The following is a 26,379-nucleotide window of genomic DNA, read 5'->3' as shown; positions in this document are numbered from 1 at the left end:
CAGGGACAGGTAGACAGGCAGAGCTGTGGATAAGTGTAAAGTAATGCACATTGGGAAAAATAACCCCAACTATACGTACAGTATGATGGGGGCTAATTTGGCTACGACAAATCAGGAAAGAGATCTTGGAGTTATTGTGGACAGTTCTCTGAAAACTTCCACACAGTGTGCAGTGGCGGTCAAAAAGGCAAATAGGATGCTAGGAATTATTAGGAAAGGGATAGAAAATAAGACCCAGAATATCTTACTGCCCCTGTATAAAACTATGGTACGCCCACATCTTGAATACTGTGTACAGATGTGGTCTTCTCACCTCAAAAAAGATATTTTGGCCTTGGAAAGGGTTCAGAAAAGGGCAACTAAAATGATTAGGGGTTTGGAACAGGTTCCATATGAGGAGAGGTTAAAGCGACTGGGACTTTTCAGTTTAGAAAAGAGGCGACTGAGGGGGGATGTGATAGAGGTCTATAAAATCATGAGTGGTGTGGAGAGGGCGAATAAAGAAAAGTTATTCATTAGTTCCCTAAATAGAAGAACTAGAGGACACCAAATGAAATTAATGGGGAGCAGTTTTAAAACTAATAAAAGGAAGTTCTTCTTCACACAGCGTGTAGTCAACCTGTGGAACTCCTTGCCAGAGGAGGCTGTGAAGGCTAGGACTATAATAGAGTTTAAAGAGAAGCTAGATAATTTCATGGAGGTTAGATCCATAAAAGGCTATTAGCCAGCGGATAAAATGGTGTCCTTGGCCTCTGTTTGTCAGAGGCTGGAGAGAGATGGCAGGAGACAAATTGCTTGATCATTGTCTTCTGTCCACCCTCTGTGGGGCACCTGGTGCTGGCCACTGTCGGCAGACAGGATACTGGGCTAGATGGACCTTTGGTCTGACCCAGTACGGCCATTCTTATGTACCTAGTGAAATCATTGGTGCTGAAATCCCTGAGGACTGGAATTTGACCATAGAACTGACACTTTCTTAACAAAGACTCCATTTTTGCTATTTAAAAAGTAAATCAATGTAACAGAAAACTGCAATGGTCTCTGGTAACTTTTTAAAAATCAAACTTTAAACTTTATTGAAAAAATTGGAGTTTGCAATTGAAAATATTTGACCTACACTTAAGGCAACTGATTTAATTTTGGGTAAAATTTGGCACAGTAAAGGATGAGATTTTTTTAAGGTTCAACTCTATCGATATACATTTTGATCAGATCTACTTCTGGTGTGATATTCGTGTGTGGTTGTGGCTTGTTGTGTCTTGTTTTTGTTTTTGCTTAACAAAAAATCCTGGGTGGTGGCGAGGGGCCGGCCAAAACCGTTCGAATTGGGCCCTGCACTTCCTAAAGCCGTCCCTGGCCGCCGTCCCCCAGTGCTCAACAGCCCAGAGGGGCAAGACTTCGCTCCAGCCCTGGGCCTTCCCCCTGCCCCCAGAGCCAGGCCATCCCTGGCGTAGCATCCCGCCATGCCCCGCGCCCTGGCACCGTGCTACTCCCCCCGCCCTCGCTCACCGCGCAGCACAGAAACCCGAGGAAGTGCCGCCCCTAACCCCACTGCTGGGCATGCGCGGGTCGATGCTGGGCCTTTCCCCCTGCGGGCGCGGGCTGGAGAGAGTCCGGCGGCCCGGGAGCGGGTGAGTGCGAGTGTGGAGGGGCAGCCCGGCACTGGGCCCCGCTCCGCCCCGCCCCTGCTCCGCTCCGGGGCCCGCCCCACCCCTCCCACCCCACCCCCGGCACTGCCCCCGCAGCTCCGTCCTGCGCGGCCACTGGCAGCGGCTCTTTGCAGGGCAGGGGCTCGCCCCACGTCAGCTGCCGCGGCGAGCGCCCCCCCATTTCTCCTTCCCAGCTGGGGGGGGGTTCCCTGCCCCCTCCGTCCGAGCCTAGCGTAGCCATGTCCCCCCCATTTCTCCTTCCCAGCTGGGGGGGGTCCCCTGCCCCCTCCGGCCGAGCCTAGCGTAGCCATGTCCCCCCCATTTCTCCTTCCCAGCTGGGAGGGTCCCCTCCGGCCGAGCCTAGCGTAGCCATGTCCCCCCCATTTCTCCTTCCCAGCTGGGGGGGTCCCCTGCCCCCTCCGGCCGAGCCTAGCGTAGCCATGTCCCCCCCATTTCTCCTTCCCAGCTGGGGGGGTCCCCTGCCCCCTCCGGCCGAGCCTAGCGTAGCCACGTCTCCCCCCATTTCTCCTTCCCAGCTGGGGGGTTCCCCAGTCTCCTCCGGCTGTGCCTAGTGTAGCCACTTCTTTCCCCCTGGGCACAGCCCTTCCCAGTGCCTGGCCCCACGGCGGGGACGGGACGCTCCTGGCTCTACCCCGCGGGTCACCTGCTGAGGCTGGGACCGTGGTGCCCTGCACACTGCCGTGTGGCACATACAGTCGCTGCCCTGGTACTAGAAGTGCTCTGACTGAATCTCAGCTGCAGGGTCCCTGCTAGGTTGCGGAAGCTCCCACCCTGAGACGACTTCCCAGGCAGACCCCATCCCCTGCCCAACTGCCCCTGGGCTTCCTGAGCACCTGACCGGGACTCAGTCCCTCTGGCTGCTGAAGAAGTCAGACTTGCACGGCCTCTGCCACAGAGCCATATGCATAGCCCATGACAGATGGTCACCACACGGACCCTTTCCCCCTGCGCTGTGCCAGCTTTAGGAAGTGTGGGGCCCAGTTCGAACCAAATTTTGGTTGAGCACAAAAAACCAACCAACCAAACAAACAAAAAAAACCGCACACACAAAGAAAAAACTCACAGCCCCTTTAACTCCCCAGCTGCAGGGCAGAGTCCCACCTTCCAGCCACCCCCATGGGCCGACTCCCCCTCCTGCGCTGCACAGAAGCCGCCGCACTCCTCCTCCAGGGCCGACGCCACCTCCCACAGTGCGCACAGCACACTTCCGGGTTTAGGGCGCAGGGCCCTTTTAGGCGTGAGGCCTGATTCAGGGGTATCTGGCGAATCGTCCTAAAGCTGGCCCTAGCCGGGTCCCTGGTGTTCGAGATGGGACAGGGCATGGAAATTTGACTCTTCCTTCTGGACCCCCTCTCCTGTTAAACTGTCAACAACTTTAGTGTTTAACGGATATATGCTGGGGCGACTTATAGTGAGGATGCCCTGTAATTGTTGTATAAGGTGTGCCTTGGGAGGGATTGGCTGAAAACTCATCATATGCTGGTCATTATTCTCTTGATAAAATGTGTGTGGCAACCTGGTACCAGCAGGATGATGATAACACATGATCCAAATTCCACAGCTCTGCCCAAACAGTGATTGGCAAATTACCGTGAGTCCTTGCCTCTGAGAGGGGCACTAATGATTGGGGGAAGGGGTGAATCCCCCACAATATGACTTAAAGCTCTTAACCTTTTTCTTTCTGAGCCCCTTCCACCACAGTATAAAAACTCCAGGTTCCATCTGTGTCCAACAACTGTCTTTAACAGAGTTCAAAAAAGAGCTAGATAAATACATGGAGGTCAGGTCCATCAATGGCCATTATTAGCCAGGATGGGTAGGAATGGTGTCCCTGGCCTCTGTTTGTCTGGAAATGGATGACAGGGGAGGAATCATGTGATGATTCCCTGTTGTGTTCATTCCCTCTGGGCCATCTGGCATTGGCCACTGTGGGCAGACAGGACACTGTTCTAGAGGGACCTTTGGTCTGACCCAGTATAGCCATTCCTAAGTTCTTTCTGCATAGAAAAGCCAACCCTGGTATTAGGGGGTGGCAAACAGGGTGATTACTCACTCCACAGGGGGCACTGGCATTAAGTTGTTCCAGCTTCAACCAAAGAAGGTGGGCTCAGGATGCTGGGCTGCTGTCCTATGTGGTGGGACTTTGGCTCTGCCTTGCGGATGCAGATGGGACTGTGCCAGAGTCCTGTCTCCACTCAAAGAGTGGGAGCCTTGACTTTCCTCAAAGTCTGTATGGATTGGCGCACAAGCGGGTTTAACTTAGTATACAGGATTCCCTTCCCTCACTGGGCCACTGGGAAAGGCGGGTTGTGTTGCTCCCATAAAGGGTAAACTCAGTTGAACTCCTAAGGGAGCCCCTGAGGCAGAAGCGTTCAGAGTCATGGGGCTCACCCCCACAGACAGCTTAGGCTGGCACATTTAATGGTGCACTCCTAAGGGAGACTGCCGGGGTGTCAAACCGCTAAGGCCGGGGTGTCAAACCGCTGATTAACAAGGTTGTGGCTACCCTCAGGTACAATGAGAGGGGAAATTTCCCCCAAGCAGCTCCTTCGATTATGTCCTTCTAAGCTTTTTAGGTCAAGGGCTGTAGCCGTGGGCATATTTTTTAGATAACTTGATTTTTATTAATTTAGGAAATAGTATGTAATACTCATTACTGTGTCAAGCTGTAGATGCAGCAGCAGTGTATTAGAAATAGTAAGAACTAAATCATACACACAAGCATAATAACACATTTTATTAAACTAAATATTAAACGTTACAAAAATGTTTCACATTTGCAATTGCAGCAGTCCCTTGAGTTGTCAGCAGATGGTTGTCCTTAAACTTTTTTAATTTTCAATTTTTATTAACACAAAACAAGCCCTCAGAACACTAACTGTATGGTGTCCTTAAAACTTCTAGAATTGGATCTCATCTTCCCCACTCCCACTGTCATTTTGGTTCATAGACTGAAAAAAAAATACAAGTTTTCTTGATTTTTCAACTCCAAGTTCATTTCTTAGATTTGCGTAAATACCAAACAATGAAAATATTTTCTGTCTGCAGAGGAAGCTGCTATTGGGAAATGTTGACTTAGCCTCTGAAGGAACTCTGTTTCAAAGTGCCTGGCTAATGATTCCCACCAATTCAGGAGAGTGACTGTCCAAAACTTCGCCAGCAAATGTGTACTGATTAAATGGTCTCACTCCAGCCCTGAAATTTTTTATGACAGGCAAACTGAGGAGTGATTTTTTGAGATGCCCATGCCATGGCAGTGGCGTCATCTTCAGAAATTTGGCATCTACCTTTATATTTGGGCTCAAGAAAGTGGAGTTAGTGTTTGCTCCATTTGCTTCTTTATTGCCTGCAGTTTGACAAAAATACCTCACCAGAAAGTTAATGTCTCTTGAAGTGCTTTCCAGATTTCAATAGCAAATAAGCAATGCAGCAGCTGTCACCCTGAAGTTACTTTAAGGCTATGGATCAGGGCTCCTTAACAGCCCATTTGCAGCCCGCAGTGCGGTTTGGGTTTACTCAGGGCTCAACATGCGACCCACGGGTGGGAGTCAAAACAAAAAAGTAGTCAATATAATGCTCATTAAAAGTGCTGTCATATGGGTGGAAATCGGGTAAATATTACATTTTATTAATATCACCAGAACTGACTTAAATGGGGCCTGTGTGTTGTGTAGTCTTGCCTTAATCTTTGTATTCATGCCCGTCAGTGTGAAAGAAGCTATTTGCATATATATTTGCATGTATATGGAACCACAGTTAAGTTGAGGCCCTCAGCATGTGCTGTATCGCATCGCCGTGGCCCCCGGCCCCAGGGCTTCCAAAATTGAGTAGCCCTGCTATGGATAATAGCTTTCAGTACACTGAGCAGATCCTCTACATTTTTCTTTTCCTTTTTTTTTTTTTTTTTTTTTTTCTCAACTAATTTTTTTCCCCGCCATGTACGGTATTTTTTGTGAAACTATCTGGCAAGCCTAATTGCGCCTGCAGCACTGTCTGTACTGCACACATGACAGCTTTCACTGGCACTTCTTTTAAATCAGGGGAACCCTGGATGCGGCCCCTGGCTTACTTGGATCCAGCCCCTGAGGCTCAGATGTCCAACATTGTGGAGCCCATGTTGGCGCTCCAGGTTGTCCCCCCGCACTGTACACAAAATCTAGTTGCCTGGGCCCCCTTAGGCTCTGTGTATGGGGTGAATGTGGGGAGTATCTTTCTGCTTCTCAGAGGCCACTGTCAGTGAGGGGTTTTGTTCTGGCTTCTCACTTGTGTGCAGCCCCTGATTGATTTTTTTTTTTCCGTGGATCAGCGGCCCACGACTCAAAAAAGGTTTCCCGCTCCTGTTGTAAATATTCTGTTATGTGGGCATTTCCCAATGTGTCGGTTGTTTCTGAAAGATGTGCAACCCTATTTTCTGTTGTCGCACAGGCACATATTACTGGATCATTGTGTACATTGCTCCACCCATCAAAGCTTAAGCTAGCAAAATTTCCCTCAATATTTCTTGCACGCTGTTTAAGTTCCTTCTCGTACACTGTATATTTCAGCCTTCCACCAATGTCTGCTCTACCATGTGGAGTTTAGCCTGGTCATAAGGATTCCACCATGTGAATGAAGGTGTTTATTATTAACAATGCAAAAAGGAGAATTTTTGGCATAAGTGCACCGAGCAAATCTTTTCATCTGTGGTTTCTTGTCGGTATTCGCAGGATCACACTACAAACCCATCCAGGGTGGTGGTTTTACTGGATTGAAATCTTTCACCCACTTTTGATATTTTGCTGTCTGAAATATGTTTAGTTGCAGTACTGCTGCTAAAAGTAGCAATGGATGACTCTGAAATGGTTGCAGATAGAATTTCTTATGCTTAAATGGGATCCTGAAACAAAATCCAAAAATTATTTTGATTAGTTATTCTTCTCAGTTAATCATTTATATTTTTTTCAGCAAGGATGCAGATTGGATTCCAAATTACCAAAAAAGATCAGATTTTGGAGTAATCCTCATTGAACTCACTGGAACATCAGTTTTTTGAAAAAACAAATATAGATGGGGTTCCCTTGAGAAAACTGAATTATGATGAAGTAAAATAGGGAATAGAATTATGGCATCATCTTTATAGTGTTGTGACCATGTTGTTCCAAAATAAGGGGTGTTTTATTAGAAAATATAAAGAAAGAAAATCTCACTGGCAACTCTAGATTTCACTAACTACAGCTTTCTGTACCGTATTCTTGGGCAATACATTCTAAACCTAGTTAACCAGGCTAGACACAAAGATTAGCTAAGCTAATATTTCTTTTTCTAGCAAGATCCAACGTAACAAACAGCTTGGGAATTTACTTGTCAAATTGGTCTACTAAAAGGCAAAAGGGAGTCTTGAAGAAAGAGGAATTGTACAGTTGTTCTTCAGACATATCCATGTCTTCATCCACATAATTTTCTCCCAATAAACAGTTTTCCTTTTGATGTTTCATTCTTGTAGCTAGGCTCTTTATCATCTTCTGGAACCTGAGTTACGGCATTTGCAGGCTCAAGTACCTTCTGATACATTCCTAGTTTTTGACCAGTTGTCTGGAAATACCTTTAAAATAGTAATAATAATAAAACAGACTTTGAGTGGTTAGTAGGGCATCAGGTCTGGGGAAGGAAGAGAAGAGGAAATTCTTCAGTGCTAAGACATTGCATGGCAGGTTCCAGACACAGAGCCTTCAGCTAATGATAACAGTTACATAACTGTTGTTCATTCTGCTTCATCCTCCCCAAAGCTGATGGGAAGAAACTCCTTTGTTGAGCTAATGGGGAAGAGGATGGGTGGTGTCTGAAACATAAATACATTCTGAAGCAGCTCTGGAGCTTGCACCAATCCCAGGTGGATGGGAAAGGCAGCTGGATGGATACCTATGGGGAAGAGCTGAAAGTTGAGATCTATGTGGCTTTGTAATATGTATTAGAGAAAATGACCCACAGAAACAGACAGGAGGAGACTGGGAAGAAGCGAAAAGGTTCTTCTTGCTTCTACTATAGGGGATGTGGTGCCCGTCTGTTCTAGGGGGCCTATGGACTGTTCTGCCTTGGGCTCTTTTGCTTGCATGTGGCTCTGCTGCTGATTCCAGTGGTTTCTCTTCTCTTGCAGCCCCCGTGCAGTCTGTTCACAGATGGTAACATTTCATGTCATGGTCAGCTGTGGCAGGAAAAAGATTTTCAAAATCTTGCAGAGTTGTCAGCTGACGGTCAGGGCTGTGTGTGTGTGTGTGTGTGTGTGTGTGTGTGTGTGTGTGTGTTACTGAGAAAAGGTTTAACGTCCGTGTCTTTACCGCTAGGACCGGGGTCCCATCACAGAGGGCAGCCAACAGGCTGACAGACGCCCCAGAGTTTATAGGAAGAGCTTATTACATCTCAGATTTCAGCTGCTAGGATACAGGATCCCTTTGCAGCGAGCAGTCTAGGGAAGACTGAGAGATGCCCCAACAGATCTGTCACCTGGGAGTGACACAATCCAAAACGCCCAAGCTCTTCCTATACCTGTCCCTTATGACCGGCTGAAGTTCTTTTAAATTGTGCTTGGTTCTGTTACAGCAACTGAAGTAGTCAGGTTAAAACTTAAACAGTTACAGGTTTATTAAAGAGAGTTTATAAATCATATGGTTCAATGGCTATTGCTCTATTTCTTAACTGCTAGCAAATATAGATCTCAAAAATGGTTACAAAGAAAATAAAGATAGAAAATAGAAATAATGGTACCAAGTGACAGCTTAATCTTTAAAGAGCTCTAAGTCTATGTGTTCACTTAAGACAAAGGACCACAGCCAGGTACAAGTTTTACCCCTTTCTGTGCCTCTTGACTCCAGCAGGTCAAGCCAGGGCCGGTCCCTCAATTCCTAGGAAAGACGAATATGAGGTGTCAAGTATCAGAGGGGTAGCCGTGTTAGTCTGAATCTGCAAAAGCGACGAGGAGTCCTGTGGCACCTTATAGACTAACTGAAGTGTAGGAGCATAAGCTTTCATGGGCAAAGACCCACTTCGTCAGATGCATGTAGTGGAAATTTCCAGAGCCAGGAATAAATATGCAGGCCAGGATCAGGCTGGAGATGACCAGGTGGATCCAATCAAGGAGGATGAGGCCCACTTCTAGCAGCTGATCTGGAGGTGTGAATTCCAAGAGAGCAGAAGCTGCTTTTGTAGTTAGCAAGCCATTCACAGTCTTTGTTTAATCCAGAGTTGATTGTGTCAAACTTAAAGATGAACTGTAGCTCAGCAGTTTCTCTTTGAAGTCTGGTCCTGAAGTTTTTTTGCTGCAGGATGGCTACTTTTAGATCTGCAATTGTGTGTCCAGGAAGATTGAAGTGTTCCCCTACAGGTTTTTGTATGTTGCCATTCCTAATATCAGATTTGTGTCCATTGATTCTTTTACGTAGGGACTGTCCTGTTTGGCCGATGGGGCATTGTTGGCACATGGGGCATTGTTGGCACATGATGGCATATATTACGTTGGTGGATGTGCAGGAGAATGTACCAGTGACAGTATGGCTGATCTGGTTAGGTCCTGTGATGGTGTTGCTGGTGTATATATGTGGGCAGAGTTGGCACCGAGGTTTGTTGCAAGGATTGGTTCCTGAGTTCGAGTTATTATGGTGCGGTGTGTAGTTGCTGGTGAGAATATGCTTCAGGTTGGCGGGTTGTCTGTGGGCAAGGACCGGCCTACCTCCCAAGGCCTGTGAAAGCGAGGGATCATTGTCCAGGATGGGTTGAAGATCACTAATGATGCGTTGGAGAGGTTTTAGCTGGGGACTGTAGGTGATGGCCAGTGGTGTTCTGTTGGTTTCTTTCTTGGGCTTGTCCCGTAGCAGGAGGCTTCTGGGTACACGTCTGGCTCTGTCAATCTGTCTCCTCACTTCCTCCTGTGGGTATCGCAGTTTACAGAATGCTTGTTGAAGGTCTTGTAGGTGTAGGTCTCTGTCTGAGGGGTTGGAGCATATGCGGTTGTACCTCAGTGCTTGGCTGTAAACAATGGATCGTGTGGTGTGTCCGGGATGGAAACTGGAGGCATGCAGGTAAGTATAGCGGTCGGTAGGTTTTCGGTATAGGGTGGTATTGATATGACCGTCACTTATTTGTATCGTGGTGTCCAGGAAATGGACCTCCCGTGTAGATTGGTCCATGCTGAGGTTGATGGTGGGGTGGAAGCTGTTGAAATCATGGCGAAATTCTTCCAGAGTCTCCTTCCCATGGGTCCAGATGATGAAGATGTCATCGATGTAGCGTAGGTAGAGAAGGGGTGTAAGTGGACGAGAGCTGAGGAAGCGTTGTTCCAGGTCAGCCATAAAAATGTTGGCGTATTGTGGGGCCATGCGGGTGCACTGATTCCGGGCGAGAGATTCTTCCCCCTGCGGACGGCTGTGTGTTCGTATCAATATGGATTTTAGTCAATGGCACTCCTCGGCAGCCTCTTGGTCAGCAATTGGCATATCTCTGTTTACAGCCATTCACGGTCACAGCAGCCTGCCATATCCAGGCAAGCAAAAATGGATGTTACAAGGGGGGTTCCTGTCTGGCTACAAGGGTTTTCAGTGGGGCTTGGCTTTCCAGGCCCCACAACCTGCAAGTGGCGGAGTTCACAATTGTGATCAAAGTGCTCAGTGTACGGCGTTGTGGGATAGTGGTGTTAACTCTTGCACTATGGTGTTCTCAGTAGATACACAATGACCCGAAGTTGCTTGGGGGATGTGGGGTTGCATAATGGATGCTTAGGAGATAAATTTAAGTGCAGAGACCTGTGCAACTAAGTCAGCTTGCATTGATCTAGTGTAGACCCAGCCTGGGAGGGTGTAATTCTGGTAGGAAGACCTACCTCTAATAAAGTCACTGAAGTGTTTCCCAATGTGGCAGAGGTTTGAATGTCAAGTCTGGGGGGGACTCAGTGTGTGCAACGGACAAAAGCCCCATCTGAAATGTCTCCAATGTCCCTTTCCACCCTGACAGGCTACAGATCAACATCCATGTTTTTCTCCACATTTCCCCATCCTCCTAGTGGAAAGGCAATGGCTGTGGCGGAGGCTGAGGTAAGGGGTTGTCATGAAGCTGGGGAGGGGTTCTGGCAAGGGAGAGGGGCAGTAAAGGTACAGGAGGGTGTGAGCTGCCCTAGGGAAATACCTGGGGCGAAGGGGGAGGGGGAGAATGGGAATGGATAAACCTGTCAGAACTTACTCAAATTAGGCCCATTTTGAAGGAGCAGACTTCTTGGCTTTGGGACATTCCCTATTTGTGGAACAGGAAACAGCCCCTGGCCAGGGCTGCAAAAACTTTCCAGACTCCCTATGCTACATCCCAAACTGACTGATACATTTCCTTATTTCTCACTCTCCCAGACTGTATGTCAGTGCTCTTCCACATCCTTGTAAAGCAAGCCATTAGCCAATCTATGTGGGATGCCACTAGAAACACCCATGGTTTTGAAATGTAGCAGCTGGTTTTGAATTTAGTTAATATATGTCATGTTAATTTTGTATTGTAATTGTTTGAATAGCATGCTGTACCAAGTCAAATACTGCTTAGAGAAATCAAAGTATATTACGTTAATGCTATTTCTTTATCAACCAAACTTCTAATCTCCTCCTACAAAAAAATCCAATTTGTTTGTGAAAATCTGTTTTCCGTAAATTGATGTGGATTGGTATGAATTGCGTTACTCTCTTTTAATTCTTTATTAATTAAATCCAGTATCAGCCCTCCATTGTCTTGCCCAGGTTTGATATGAGAGCCATTATCTTGCTCATCCTTTTCATACTTTTAAAATATTAACGCAACCTTAGCTTTCTTCCAGTTTTCTGGTGTTTCCCCAGAATTCCAAGGCTGATTTGAAAAGCAGCATTGATGGTTTAGTGAGCTTCTCTGCCTGCTTTTAAAAAATTCCTTAATGGAAGATAACTGGAAATGTTGGTTTTAAAAACCGTCTGATTTTGATAGCTATTTAACTTCCTCATGAGTTCCTGTTGTAGTGTAAGAAATGTCATCGTAAACATAAGTCAACTGCTTCTTTTCTTCAGATCCAGTAGGGAAATATTCCACTTCTTTGGAATTCTTGTTGGTGATTTTGTCATTTGTGTCTATTAATGGACCAATACCATGATCAGCATTCTTTTTGTTATTAATATACTACTAGGGGGCTGTACCCCCTGGTCGCTAATCTTGCCAACACCACTCTCGCCGGGGGTAGGCAGTCCCGGCTCTCTCCCTGGCCACGCCAGCCTGGGCTCCTTTTCCCCCCACCGCTAGCAGGGCCTCTTCTCCCCCCCCACCCCCGGCCACACCAGCCCAGGTCCCCCTTCTCCCTTCCCCCCCTCTCCTGCTGTGCCAGCCCAGGCCCCTCTTTTCCCTCCTCCCATGCCCTCCCGCCAGCCTGGGTCCCATCTCCCTCCCTCCAGCCAGGGTCCCTTCTCCCTCTCCTCCACCAGCCAGGGTCCTTTCTCCCTCTCTTCCACCAGCCAGGGTCCCTTCTCCCCTCCCTCCCCCTGCGCCAGCCAGGGTCCCTTCTCTTCTGCCCCTCCCCCACCAGGCAGTATGTCTTCTCCCTTCCCCCCCCCCCACCAGCTAGGGTTACCAGCTGGCTTAAAAAAAGATACCGAACAGACTTGACCTCAGATGGGAGCAGGGAGCTGGCTGGAAGGATGTGGGGGTGGGGGACTGGCTGGTGGGAAGCAGGGCTGGCGGAGGAAGAGGTGTTGGGGGCAGCGGGGCTGGCTGGGGGAGATCGGGGGGAGCAGAGCTGGCTGGGGGAGGTTGGGGGGGAGGATGAACCAGCCGGCGGGAAGCTGGACTGGCCGGGGGAGATCAGGTGGCGGGGGGTGGGGACCAGCCGATGGGAAGCAGGACCGGCCAGGAGGGGGTTGGGGAGAGCGGGGCTGGCCAGTGGGGAGAGCAGGGGAAGAGAATCAGCCGGCGTGGAGCGGGACTGACCCAGGTGCGCTCAGATCCTGGGGCTCTGCCCGTCCAGTGCATGGTCCTGACGAAGCATAAGTCCGGCCCCGGGGATTCCCTCCCGCCCCTCTCCCCCCTTCGCGTAGTTGTGTACTGCCTGGCTGGTAGACACGCTCACACAGCATGAGTGTGTCTACCAGCCAGGCAGTTGGCAACTAGGTACTGATACTCCTAATAATAATAAAACTAACCTAATTAGAAAATACCGGACATTTTATATGTCTGGTGTTTTCTTAATTTTTTTCCCGGACAGAACTTTCAAATACTGGACTGTCTAGTTCAAAATGGGACATCTGGCAACCCTACCACCAGCCTGGGTCTCGTCTCTCCCCCCTGTAACCTCCCCCCCGGCGCACCATCCCAGGCCCTTCTCCCTCTTGCACCCTGTCATGCCAGCCTGGGACCTTTCTCTCCCTCCCCACCTCCTACCGTGGCCTAACCCTAACTCTGGGGGTCAAGGCAGTGCCAGGCCTGGCTTTAACCCCGGCCAGGCCATGCCGTGTGCCTCAGCCTCTGCTCTCCACGTGGCCGCTGAAGAGGGCTGTCCACTGGCAGGCATTGGGGTCTCTCATAATCTGATGTCTCTTTGCGGCTCTGAGTGGGGTGCGGGTGGGGCTGTGTTACCCTGTCCCTTTCAGAGCTTCCAATTTCCTGGTCCTGTTCCCCTATGAATACCGGGAACATGAGTGGTGCAGCTGGTACTGAGTTGGGGGGGCTCTTGTTCTTCCAGGGGCTGGTGACCTTCGAGGAGGTGGCCGTGTATTTCACCAGGGAAGAGTGGGCTCTGCTGGACTCTGCTCAGAGAGCCCTGTACAGAGCTGTCATGCAGGAGAACTATGAGTCTGTGGCCTTGCTGGGTAAGATTTCATGCATGTACTCTTTCATTGCCTTGTGGTTTTGCCCATGTCTTTAGTTTCTTCTCGCCACTGCACAGTCTAAGGAGGAGCTTTTTCTCTTTCCTCATCCCTGGTTATGCATTTTCCACACTTCTCAAAAACCTGGTTTTACTCTTCATTTACTCAGGGTTTAACCTGCACAGTTTAAAGCTCCCATCCCTTCCCTCCCACTCAGGGATAATTTAAGGCTCCCATCCTCTATCCATCCTTATGTACACTTGGGGACAAGGGGCCCAACTTTACTCCTCTATAAACTCAGGGCCAAGATCCCTTCTAGTGGACTGAGGGTTCTATGGGTCTGGAAGAAGAGCCTTACATAGTAATTATTAGCATCAGTCAACAGAATACACACACCAAGTATCTTATGCTGACCACTCCCAACAAAGACAGATGGACATCACCCAGTGGCCAGTCAAGGTCCGCTCTTGTCTGGGGCTCTGGCTTCTGCAGGTCATGCGGAGATTGAAAGTCCTGGCACCTTTGGTCTTGAGCTCTTAACGTCCAGAGAACTCACTGTCTGACCCCCATTATATAATTAAAACGAGGCTTTCGCTTATCTACGCTTCACCATTATTTTATTTAAAACATAGCTATGCAAAACCACTAATCAGTCCTTGTCACTATACAGGGGGTTCGCATGCCTATGATCGTCTACTCATTAGCTTTTGTGTTTTTCAAAGAAAGTTAAAACTTCTTAAGGACTGTTTGTCTTTGTTTTGTCAGTAACATACATTGTCAGAGACAGTGAGGTACCCCCCAGCACCACCTCCTTGGTGCTACCTCTCTCCCTCCCACCACCACTGCTACTGCCTCCATCAGAGGCAGCAGCGTTGGGGGAAGGGCAGGGGAGGCTGCCATGAAGCAGTCTCTGTCCAGAGCAAGCCTAGGCCCATTGCGGACAAGGCTGGTTCATGGCAACGGCCCCTATCCATGGGGAGCTTGGATCCCCTGTGTACAGGGGCTGCTGCTGCAGATCAGCCTCTGTCCACAGGGAACTTGGACCTCTGCAGACTGGGGCTGCTGCCTCTGTATCAGCTGGGTTTTAAACTGGCTTCCCTGGCAGACCAGTTCCCACCTGCTACCCCTGATACAACAGGTAGGGACTATAGAATAGTCATTTAACCACTAAGATTTCATGCTGTTATATGACTATTCAATTACACAATATCTAACATTTCTGTTCCAAAGTCATTCCAGTCTTTGCTTAGGAGTTTCCCTCATGGCTATCAGATCATGTCAGTGTGTAGCCCAAGGAGACCCTCCCGCAGACAGGTCATACACAGCCTTTTATGCCTCCCCCCCCCCAAATCTGTCTTCGTTTCTCACTCTGTGGAAACAGGAAAAATTAGTAACTGCCCCTCTCTGTAGGGGGCAGAGCCTCCGATGCTGGATAGCTGCATGCCCAGTCTTCAGAGTTGGCAGTAATCATCCCAAACTCCCCTTTCCCTGTGAGCTAGGAATGCATGAGTACATAGACCACATACACTGGTACAACTGTCGTTGAATATTGAACTAGCTGCTCTCCTCTGACCCATCTCAATATAATAGCCTCAGAAGTTTTTATGGTTTCGATGACTCTCTCTCACATACAGGTAATGTTGATAAAATTAAATACACAATATAACCATGTTCATTGTATCTATTGCGTGTTACCACATTGATCACTCTGCTCATATGTTCTGTCCCAACTTGCACCATGTGTCCATTTTGTCTAGTTAGACTTCAGATTTGCCAGGCCAGGAACTGTCCACTACTGTGTTTGTACAGTGCCTAGCACGATATGCCCCTGTTCTTTATTGGCTCTTGAGCACCACTGTCATAAGCGTTGGCATGGACCTTTAATGGCCCACAGCTGGGCAGATATTACCAGTACCAGTAAAAATTCAGATATAATTTGCTTAAAGCACAGAGAATTATACACACAGGTTTATACCAGGGGTGGCCAACCCATGGCTCGCGAGCTGCATGCAGCTTGTGAAGAAAATATTGCGGCTCCTGACAGAACCGGGACAGAACCCAGAACCGCTCAGGTCAGCTGCTTTCACAGCCGGGCTGCTGTGAGCTGCATGCGTGCTCATGGCCCGCGCTACTCTGCTTACAGCCCCCAGTGCACTACGTTATATCCTGCCGTGCAGGTTGGGTCGCACAGAGCGTCCCAGCCTGCACGTGCTAACAGCTGGCTGTTGAGCGCAGGCAGCGGCTCCGGGGGTGGCGGAGGCAGTGCCAGCGGCGGTTCCAGGTCCTGGGCATAAGGTTAGTGGGGGGGGGGAGGGGGGGGCTGGGTTAGAGCAGGGAGGGGAGATGTTTGGCTCTGGAGGAGGGGAGTTGGGGGGGTGCGCACAGCACGCCGGCCACTCAGCACATGTGCCCCAGCACCTGTAGGGAGACGCGTGGCTATAGCAGTGGCAGCAGCTCCGAGATCCGAGACTTAGTTTGGCGGGGGTGGAGGCAGGGGGATTGGATTCCGGTGCACGCAGTGTCCCAGCCAGCATGTCTCAAGGCTGGCCGCTCAGCACATGCGCCCCAGGGGCTGGAGGGAGACGTGTGTGGCTGTAGTGACAGCTCTGCCTCTGGGTTAGGGGTGTGTGTGCCTGGCTCTGGGGAAGAGGAGGAGGATTGGGTTAGAGCAGGGGGGGTGCCTGAGGGAGGGGAAGAGCAGCCAGCGCGCTTCCTGAGACACAGGATCCCCACGTACTGGCCCCAGCTGTCTCTGTCCCATCCTCCTGGCCAGACCCCCATCCCCCACGAGTGCCCTGCCCTAGCACTCACCAGGCGCCTTGCCCCGCACCCTGTCCCCTGCCCCCACCAGCACAGTTGGGGCCACATTAGTGAGGCTTGGGGGGAGGTTGAGGGGAGGGTCTTTTTGCATCTCATCTGTGTGGCCCCGACTGACTTTTCTGTGTGTCAGTGATCCTTGACTCAAAACAGGTTCCCTGCCCCTCTCATAAATAAAGATAACACTGAAACATTTTGTGTTTGACATAATATTTTATTTAAAAATGAAGCCTGGCCAGCAAGCCCCCAATTGGGGCTAAGCCCCATCTGGCCGCAGCATTGTTACACTCCTGCACTCTCTCACACACACACACGCAGACCCCAAACCTAAGCCTATCATACACTGGAACTCCCTGTCCTGAGCCTCTCACATCCCCAAACTCCTGCACCCCCACAGCCCCAGTCTTCTGCCACAACATTCCTGCACCATCCACACACCACAAATCTATGTCCTGAGCCCCTCATGCATCCCAGCCCAAATTCCTGCAGCTTGCTCAGCACCCCAACCCTCCACCTGATCCCAACACTCTCCAGCCTGAAGCCCCTCCCTGAGCCAGCATCCTCTTCTCTACTTCCTCCTGCACCCAAATTCCCTCACAGAGCTTGTACCTCTCACCCTTTCCCAGTGCTTTTTTGGTGAGCCACAATTGCAGTGGAGATAGCGTGAAGAGCTGGGGAAAAGTTGTTGAGCCCTGTGTCCCCTTCCCCCCCCCCCCCCAAAAAAAGGGCAGGGCTGTGAAGACCTGGGAAAAAGGTTGTTCGGTTTTTTGGGGTTTTTTTTTTTGCTCAACAACTTTGCCCCAGCTTTTTACGCTGTCTCCACTGCTATTGTGGATCTTCGTTTGGAACGGGTTGGCCGCTCCTGGTTTATACAATGCGTTGTCATCTTAATAAGCCTCAGTCCCCCAAGCATAACCCCTTAGTAACCACATTGGCTCTACACAGTGTTCTGGTTGACAGACAAAGCAGTTATAGCTACTAGTTCCAAGAGGAGAAATCGTTCTTGTTTTCTCAGGCACTTTGTCTGTTGATAGTCCCCCAAAGCAGGGTGTTGAGTACTATGAGACTCTGGGAAAGCCAGCCCTTGGGGGTGGTGAAGCTTAGGGCAAGCCCCTCCCACTGCCTGCCCTGCTCCACTCCCACTCCATCCCTTTTTCCACTCCTGCTCTGCGTCCACTCCTTTCTGACCCCTCCCCCAAGCAATGTGAGCTGGGGGATTACGGAGCCTGGCATGGGGCAGCAGTAGGGCCCCCTCCCCCATAGTCACTGCAGCAGCAGGAACCAGCGTGGCCCAAAAGCCTGGTCCGCTCTGTCCCAATACCCTCTCCGAGTCCACTGTCTCCTGTTGTCCATGGTGAAGCCTAGCACGGTGAGATGGCTCCTCCCCTCAGTTAATCCCCTGTGCTGCCCTGGGACTCATCCATAGGACAGTTGAGGTGGTAGGGTTGCCAGATGGTTTAACCAAAAATACCGAACACTCCTCGGCCTCCCCCCCCCCCCTCAAAAAAAAAACCCACTAGGGGAAAAAAAGGGGGAGACCAAAGTTGTTGAGAAAAAAAAAAAAAAAAAAAAAGGACCCGGAGAGTTAAGCAGAGAGCTCCCCTGCGGAACTAGGTAAGCACCTGGGATTTTCACCTCCTGTCCAGAAAGAAAAATGAAAAAACATCAGACATTTTAGGTGTCTGTCATTTTCTGAATTTTTTTTACCGGACAGGAGGCGAAAATACCAGACTGTCCAGATCAATACCGGACACCTGGCAATCTTATGAGGTGGCTACTCCCCAAAAGCATGCTGGCCTGGCCTGAGCAGCCCCTGATGTAGGAGCATGTTGCTTTCTTTGCTGTTTGAATAAACTTTGCTTTGAGGGGCAGTCCTCAGTAGAATTGAAAGGACGAGGGGCAAAAATACTCCAAAGTGCAGCATCCTCCCTCTCTTTCTTTCCCCTAAGAAGATAAAGGAACCCTTTGATATTGGAGGAGATCCTGACCTGATAATTTGGTCAATCCTGGGAATACATGCTAAGGATTTTACCTCAAGCAAAGTGATAAGTTTTAGAAGCATGTTATCTTTATTTCTCTTGTAACCATTTCTGACTTTTTAATGCTTGATACTTTTACTCAAAATCTCTCTCTTTGTAGTTAAATATGTTTTATTTGTAAATAGAAGATTTATCCCACATTGCTCGGGTCCTTAATTCAAATAGATTTTGTTTTTCTTCATTTAAATCATTGCTCTGGGTTGGGCTGGAGATGAGGGGTTCGGTGTACAGGCTGCCATGTGGAGAGAGGACAACCGCAGCCCTCTCCCACCAGAGCAGCTTGGGGCCAGGTGAGAAACGCTTCTCCATGGCTGCTGCAGCTGGCACCATTGGGGGAGGGGTGCATGTCCCCTGCTTGAGGGACAGACAGACCCACAAACAGACAAACTCTCTGAAATATATAATAGATAGCTGTCACTTCATCCACCCTTGCTCCATGCTTGCCCAATAGGGTTCTAGCTGTCCCAGTCCCCATCTCTGGCCCCTTGCTGCTCTCCCCTCCCCCCCGACCATGATCATTTTGTAGTATAATTGTCCCTCTTACTAGACTCCTCCCTTTCTGCTTTATGAGAAACAACTGAATTCCAGGCACACCCCATTGTCCTGGCACAACCAAACCCTGACCTTGCATTACGTTGTGATAAGAGGAAGGTGCCTGCAAATTTGGTGGTCTTGGCTCTTACTGTTTAGGAGTTCTTGAACAAATGGAGCAGCAGACAGATAGCCTCACATCTCCAAAATATATAGTAAGATCAATACAAATCCACTAGAAACTGAACCATTCAGTAACTCCAGTTAAAATAACAAATTCTGGAATATTGGTCCCTTAGAGGGGCAACAGACCTCTAATACAGTGGTCCCCAACCTTTTCAGGTTGTCGGGCGCCAGGGGGCGTGGCCGTTCGCCCGCCGGGCGCCAGGGGGCGGGGACACTCCCCCCAGCCGCATGCCCAGGGGCGGGCCCCCCCCATATCCACGGGTCCGGGGCCCCCCCCATAGCCACGCGCCCGGGGCTGGCGCGCCCCCCCCCCCCCCCGGTAAGTGCCGCGCGCCCGGGGCCGGCGCTCCCCCCGTAAGCACTGCGGGGCCGGCGCCGGGGCCAGGGCACATGCGGCGCCCCCAGGGGCGGGGCCAAGGCCGGCGCCGGGGCCAGGGCACGCGCGGCGCACCCGGGGGCGGGGGTCAGGGTCGGCACCAGCACGCGCGGTGCGCCTGGGGCTGGCACCTTCCAGCCCAGATTGCTCCACGGGTGCATGTAAAGAGCCCGGCGGGCGCCATGGCGCCCGCAGGCACCGGGTTGGGGACCACGGCTCTAATATGTGAACAGTGCAGGAGAGGTCTGGTCAGTGCAGAACACAAGTTTTGGGAAAAATTTGATAGTGCGAGTGTTTGGGGCCCACCCTGCACATACTAACTAAAGCTAGTGGTGGCCAGTGTGTGACTGGAGTGTTGCTGACATGTTGCTGGGACAGGGCTGTAGCTGTACAAAATATCCTTCAAATGTTGTTGACCTCCCCTGTTTCGTGTCACTTGTACAGGGTTTCCAGTTCCCAAACCGGATGTAATTTCCTGGCTAGAACGAGGGGAGGACCCATGGGTCTCAGACCTCCAGAGCTCTGAGGAAAGAGAGATCCTGAGAAATGCCTGCACAGGTGAGAAATCAGTTAAAACCAATTCACAGTCTGTCCTGGAATTAAAGAAATATTTAGAAATCCTACAAACTCCTTGTGAGCTCTCTGAGTTCAGGGTTGTTTTCAGGAGATGTGGCGTCCTCACGGCAGACTTAATATTCTTCCTACCTGTCCTGATGCTGTCTCCCTAGTCCTCCTTCCCCCTGAATTGTTGGATAGGATGCAGACCCAGAATTGGTCCCCTTCTGTCTTTCTGGGGAAAGGTTTAGGGGAGATTCAGCTCTTTATTTTGAATTCTTTCTCTCTGGGTATGTCTACACTACAAAGTTAGTTCGAACTAACAGAGCGCTTAGTTCGAACTAGGAAAACCTCATTTTACGAGGATTAAGCCTAGTTCGAACTAGCTAGTTCGAATTAAGGGGTGTGTAGCCCCTTAATTCGAACTAGTGGGAGGCTAGCCCTCCCCAGGTTTCCCTGGTGGCCACTCTGGCCAACACCAGGGAAACTCTTCTGCCCCCCTCCAGGCCCCAGAGCCCTTAAAGGGGCACGGTCTGGCTACGGTGCCCGTGCCAGGTGCAAGCCTGCCAGCACCCAGCCAGCAGACCCTGCACCTGGCACGGATCGAGCCACCCACCCGATGCCCCCCAGCCCTCCCCCTCTTCCCGGGACCAGGCTGGCGGCTTCCGGGAGCTTGCCCGGGACCGCAAGAGACGGGCACCCGCCTGGGCTAGTGCAGACATCGTGGACCTCGTCCACGATCTCCGCACTAGGCACAGGAAAGTGGCCACCCAGGAGCAGGTGTGCAAGAGAATCAAGGGGGTCCAGTGAGATCCCCGACCCTGAGCCCTGAGCTTACAATGGCCGTCCTGAGTCAGACCAAAGGCCCATCTAGCCCAGTAGCCTGTCTGCCGACAGCGGCCAACCCTAGGGACCCTGGAGGGGATGGACCGAAGACAGTGACCAAGCCATTTGTCTCGTGCCATCCCTCTCCAGCCTTCCACAAACCTTGGGCAGGGACACCACTCCTACCCCCTGGCTAATACCACTCCATGGACCCAGCCTCCATGACTTGATCTCACTTCCCTTTAAACTCTGTTCTAGTTCTAGCCTTCACAGCCTCCTGCAGCAAGGAGTTCCACAGGTTGACTCTTTGCCTTGTGAAGAACAACTTTCTGTTACTAGTTTGAAGCCTGCTACCCATTCCTTTCCTTTGGTGTCCTCTAGTCCTTCTTTATGGGAACTAATGAACTTTTCTGTATGCACCCTCTCCACCCAACTCCTGCTTTTAGAGACCTCTAGATAGGACCACGATAAGGTGGGTGCATAATTGGCTGGATAACCGTAGTCAGAGAGTTGTTGTTAACGGTTCTAAATCCTGCTGGAAAGGGATAACAAGTGGAGTTCCTCAAGGGTCTGTTTTGGGACCCGTACTGTTCAATATCTTCATCAATGACGTAGATATTGGGATAGAGAGTACGCTTATTAAGTTTGCAGATGATACCAAACTGGGTGGGGTTGCAACTTCTTTGGAGGATAGGGACATAATTCAAAATGACCTTAGCAAGTTAGAGAAATGGTCAGAGGTAAACAGGATGAGGTTTAATAAAGAGAAATGCAAAGTGCTCCACTTAGGAAGGAACAATCAGTTCCATACATACAAGATGGGAAGCGACTGTCTAGGAAGGGGCATGGCGGAAAGGGATCTAGGGGTCATAGTGGACCACAAGTTCAATATGAGTCAACAGTGTGATGCTGTTGCAAAAAAAGCAAATATGATTCTAGGTTGTATCAACAGGTGTGTTGTAAGCAAAACTCGTGAAGTCATTCTGTCGCTCTACTCTGCACTAGTTAGGCCTCAGCTGGAGTACTGTGTCCAGTTCTGGGCGCCACATTTCAAGAAAGATGTGGAGAAATTGGAAAGGGTACAGAGAAGAGCGACAAGAATGATTAAAGGTTTAGAGAACATGACCTATGAAGCCAGGCTTCATGAACTGGGCTTGTTTAGTTTGGAAAAAAGAAGATTAAGGGGGGACATGATAGCGGTTTTCAAATATCTAAAAGGGTGTCACAAGGAGGAAGGAGAAAATTTGTTCCTCTTGGTTTCTGAGGACAGGACAAGGAGTAATGGGCTTAAAGTGCAGCAGGGGAGGTTTAGATTGGACATTAGGAAAAAATTCCTAACTGTCAGGGTGGTCAAATATTGGAATAAATTGCCAAGGGAGGTGGTGGAATCTCCCTCTCTGGAGATATTTAAGAACAGGTTAGATAGACATCTATCAGGGATGGTGTAGACGGAGCTTGGTCCTGCCTTGAGGGCGGGGGGCTGGACTCGATGACCTCTTGAGGTCCCTTCCAGTCCTATTATTCTATGATTCTATCCTGTCCCCCCCTCCGTCTCCTCTTTTCTAAGCTGAAAAGTCCCAGTCTCTTTCGCCTCTCTTCATATGGGACCTGTTCCCAACCCCTGATCATTTTAGTTGCCCTCCCCTCTCCCACCCTCTCTCTTCCCCTCTCCCACCTCCTTTTCCCAGTCTCCCACAGTTTTGTTCAATAAAGACAGATTCCATTTTTGAACACAATTGTCCTTTATTTTGTACATCAAGAAGAGGGGCTAGGGAAGGGTAAGTGGACGGAGGTGAGGGAGGAATGGGGTACGCGCCCCCGATGGGGAGGACTGGGCTGGCTCTGCGGGCTTCTGGGGGTGGAAGCTCTCCTGCAGCCCCCCAATTGCCCCCTCTCCCCAGATGGCAGCCTGCGGCAAGTGCAGCCGGTCTGATGGCTGAGTGCTGTGATGTGCCCAGTGTGGGTACTCCAGGCAATTCAAGCCAGGACTGCTTTGCAAGCGGGGCACCCCTGAGAACTGTCTGTCTGGGGTGGGGGTCGGGACTCTTTAAGCACAGCTCTTGGCTAGCCTGAGACAGCATCTCCACGCTCTAAGTCCTCCTCTGATGCCCTGCCGGCACTGCTTCCAGCCATCCTTAAGCCTGGTTCAGGGTCCACTTAATGTGGACATGCTAGTTCGAATTAGCAAAATGCTAATTCGAATTAGTTTTTTAGTCTGGATCCGTTAGCTCGAATTAGCTTAGTTCGAATTAACTAATTCGAACTAAGTTCGAATTAACGTTGTAGTGTAGACGTACCCTCACTGAGGTTTCCTTTTTCCTCTGGCAAAGGGAGTGATTTACATCTATTTTCTCTCTTTATTTCAGCAACTGGTGGGATGGTGAATGAGCACAAGGAAAATAGTCTTCAACAAGAAGATGCTGAGCAAATAGAACCACCTGGCACAGTATTAGAAAGATCAAAAAGGGATGTGTCCTGTAGTGGTGCACAGACAGAAGCCTGTCAGAATCAGCACAGAGCAGAAAAAAACTTTAGGAGTGGCTCTCACATTATTAGACATGAAAAAATCAGCCCAGAAGGGACACACTACACCTGCCTTGACTGTGGGAAAACCTTCAAACATAATTCAGTCTTTCTCATACATCAGCGAACCCACACGGGAGAGAAACCCTACACATGCTCTGAGTGTGGGAAAGGCTTCAGCAGAAGCTCAAACCTTATCATACATCACAGGATCCACACCGGAGAGAGACCCTACACTTGCCCTGAGTGTGGGAAAAGCTTCAGCCGGACCTCAGAGCTTATCATCCACAGGAGAATGCACACTGGGGAGAGACCCTACATTTGCAGTGAGTGTGGGAAAAGCTTTACTCGGAGCTCAGAACTTAATAAGCACCAGAGAATCCACACTGGCGAGAGACCCTTCCAATGCCATGAGTGCGGGAAAGACTTCACCTATAGCTCACAGCTTGTCACACATCGAAGAATCCACACTGGAGAGAGACCCTATCCATGCCCTGAGTGTGGGAAAGGCTTCACTTCTAGCTCACAGCTTGTCTCACATCGGAGAATCCACACTGGAGAGAGACCCTACTCATGCCCTGAGTGTGGGAAAAGCTTCAGTTCTAACTCACAGCTTGTCTCACATTGGAAAACCCACACAGGAGAGAGATCTTACTCATGCCCAGTGTGTGGGAAAAGCTTCAGTCATAGTTCACAGCTTGCTACACATCAGCGAACCCACACAGGAGAGAGACCATACATATGCCCTGAGTGTGGGAAAAGCTTCAGCCGAAGCTCAAACCTCATCACACACCACAGAACCCACACCGGGGAGAGACCCTACGCTTGCCTGGAATGCGGGAAGAGCTTTAGCCGGAGCTCAGAGCTTATCAGACATCACAGAATCCATACAGGGGAGAGACCCTACATATGTCTTGAATGTGGGAAAGGCTTCACTCGCAGCTCAGATCTTAGTAAGCACCAGAGAATCCACACTGGAGAGAGACCCTACCGATGCCCTGAGTGTGGGAAAGGTTTTCGCTATAGCTCACATCTTGTCTCACATCGTAGAATCCACACAGGGGAGAGACCCTACTCATGCCCTGTGTGTGGGAAGGGCTTCAGTGATAGTTCACAGATGATCACACATCAGAGAAGCCACACGGGGGAGACACCCTACATGTGCCCCGAGTGTGGGAAGAGCTTCAGTTGGCACTCAAACCTTATCACACATCAGAGAATCCACACTGGAGAGAGACCTTACACGTGCCCTGAGTGTGGGAAAAGCTTCAGTCGGAGCTCAAACCTTGCCACGCATCACAGGATCCACACTGGGGAGATGCCCTATGCTTGTCCTGAGTGCGGGAAAAGCTTCAGCCGGAGCTCTGAGCTTATCATCCACAGGAGAACCCACACCGGGGAGAGACCCTACGCTTGCTGTGAGTGCGGAAAACGCTTCATTCGGAGCTCAGAGCTTGTCATACACCAGAGAATCCACACTGGAGAAAGACCCTACCGATGCCCTGAGTGCAGGAAAGGCTTCAGTTCTAGTTCACAGCTTGTCTCGCATCAGAAAACCCATATAGGAGAGTGACACTATAATTGTGTTCAGTGGGGCTGCCCCAAGGTGTTTTTTTTTAATGCATTGGCTAATTCCCATATAGCAGTCTTTAAGGGTTTTTTTGCACCATTTCCTTTAATGTAGTCTCAGGTTCCCTGGGTGAGTTGCCGCCTTTTGCTGCTTACCTTACTCTGGAGTGAGTCTTGTGATCCTTTCTATCTACGGGTATGTCTACACTACAAAGTTAATGCGAACTAACAGACGTTAGTTCGCATTAACTTTGATAGGCGCTACACATGCAAACCGCTAGTTCGAACTTAATTCGAACTAGCGGAGCGCTTAATTCGAACTAGGTAAACCTCATTCTACGAGGACTAACGCCTAGTTCGAATTAACTAGTTCGAATTAAGGGCTGTGTAGCCCCTTAATTCGAACGAGTGGGAGGCTAGCCCTCCCCAGCTTTCCCTGGTGGCCACTCTGGGCACCACCAGGGAAACTCTTCTGCCCCCCTCCCAGCCCCGGAGCCCTTAAAGGGGCACGGTCTGGCTACGGTGCCCGTGCCAGGTGCAAGCCTGCCAGCACCCAGCCAGCAGACCCTGCACCTGGCACGGCTCGAGCCAGCCACCCGCTGCCACCCAGCCCTCTGCCTTTTCCCAGGACCAGGCTGGCGGCTCCTGGGAGCCTGCCCAGGTCCGCAAGAGGCGGGCGGCCGCCTGGTCTAGTGCGGAGATCGTGGACCTTATCCACGACCTCCGCACTAGGCACAGGAAAGTGGCCCTCTAGGGAAGGATAGCTGCCAGCCTGGCCACCCAGGAGCAGGTTAGCATGAAAATCAAGGTGGTCCACCGAGACCCCCGGCCCTGAGCTTAGAATGGCCGTACTGGGTCAGACCAAAGGTCCATCTAGCCCAGTAGCCTGTATGTCAACAGCAGCCCACACTAGGTACCCTGGAGGGGATGGACCGAAGACAATTACCAAGCCATTTGTCTCGTGCCATCCATCTCCAGCCTTCCACAAACAGAGGCCAGGGACACCATTCCTACCCCCTGGCTAATAGCACTCTATGGACCCAACCTCCATGACTTTATCTCACTTCTCTTTAAACTCTATTCTAGTTCTAGCCTTCACAGCCTCCTGCAGCAAGGAGTTCCACAGGTTGACTATTTGGTTTGTGAAGAAGAACTTTCTGTTGTTAGTTTGAAGCCTGGTACCCATTCATTTCATTTGGTGTCCTTTAGTCCTTCTATTATGGGAACTAATGAAGAACTTTTCTTTATGCATCCTCTCCACACCACTCATGCTTTTATAGACTTCTATCATATCCCCCCTCAGTGTCCTCTTTTCTAAGCTGAAAAGTCCCAGTCTCTTTCGCCTCTCTTCATATGGGACCTGTTCCAAACCCCTGATATTGTAGTTGCCCTCCCCTGTCCCACCTCCTTTTCCCAGTCTCCCCAAGTTTTGTTAAATAAAGAGAGTTTCTATTTTTGAA

At 50.0% G+C, this 26,379-nt stretch overlaps 1 protein-coding gene across 1 annotated transcript; it reads left to right on the top strand.

Moving 5' to 3' along the window:
- The first annotated feature begins 1,512 nt into the window (after window positions 1-1,512).
- Window positions 1,513-26,379, top strand: LOC149521932 (uncharacterized). The gene is made up of 5 exons (XM_089771963.1): window positions 1,513-1,631; window positions 10,650-10,729; window positions 13,375-13,501; window positions 19,892-20,005; window positions 23,194-26,379. The coding sequence occupies exons 2-5, from the start codon at window positions 10,667-10,669 to the stop codon at window positions 24,921-24,923; spliced, it is 2,034 nt and encodes a 677-aa protein (XP_089628089.1). The 5' UTR covers window positions 1,513-1,631; window positions 10,650-10,666; the 3' UTR covers window positions 24,924-26,379.

The sequence above is a fragment of the Pelodiscus sinensis genome, chromosome 20, assembly GCF_052426305.1.
Source record: "Pelodiscus sinensis isolate ZL-2025 chromosome 20, ASM5242630v1, whole genome shotgun sequence".
In the NCBI taxonomy this organism is placed as follows: Eukaryota; Metazoa; Chordata; order Testudines; family Trionychidae; genus Pelodiscus; species Pelodiscus sinensis.
The sequence above is the reverse complement of the archived record's forward strand: the minus strand, read 5'-3'. Positions and strand labels throughout refer to the sequence as shown.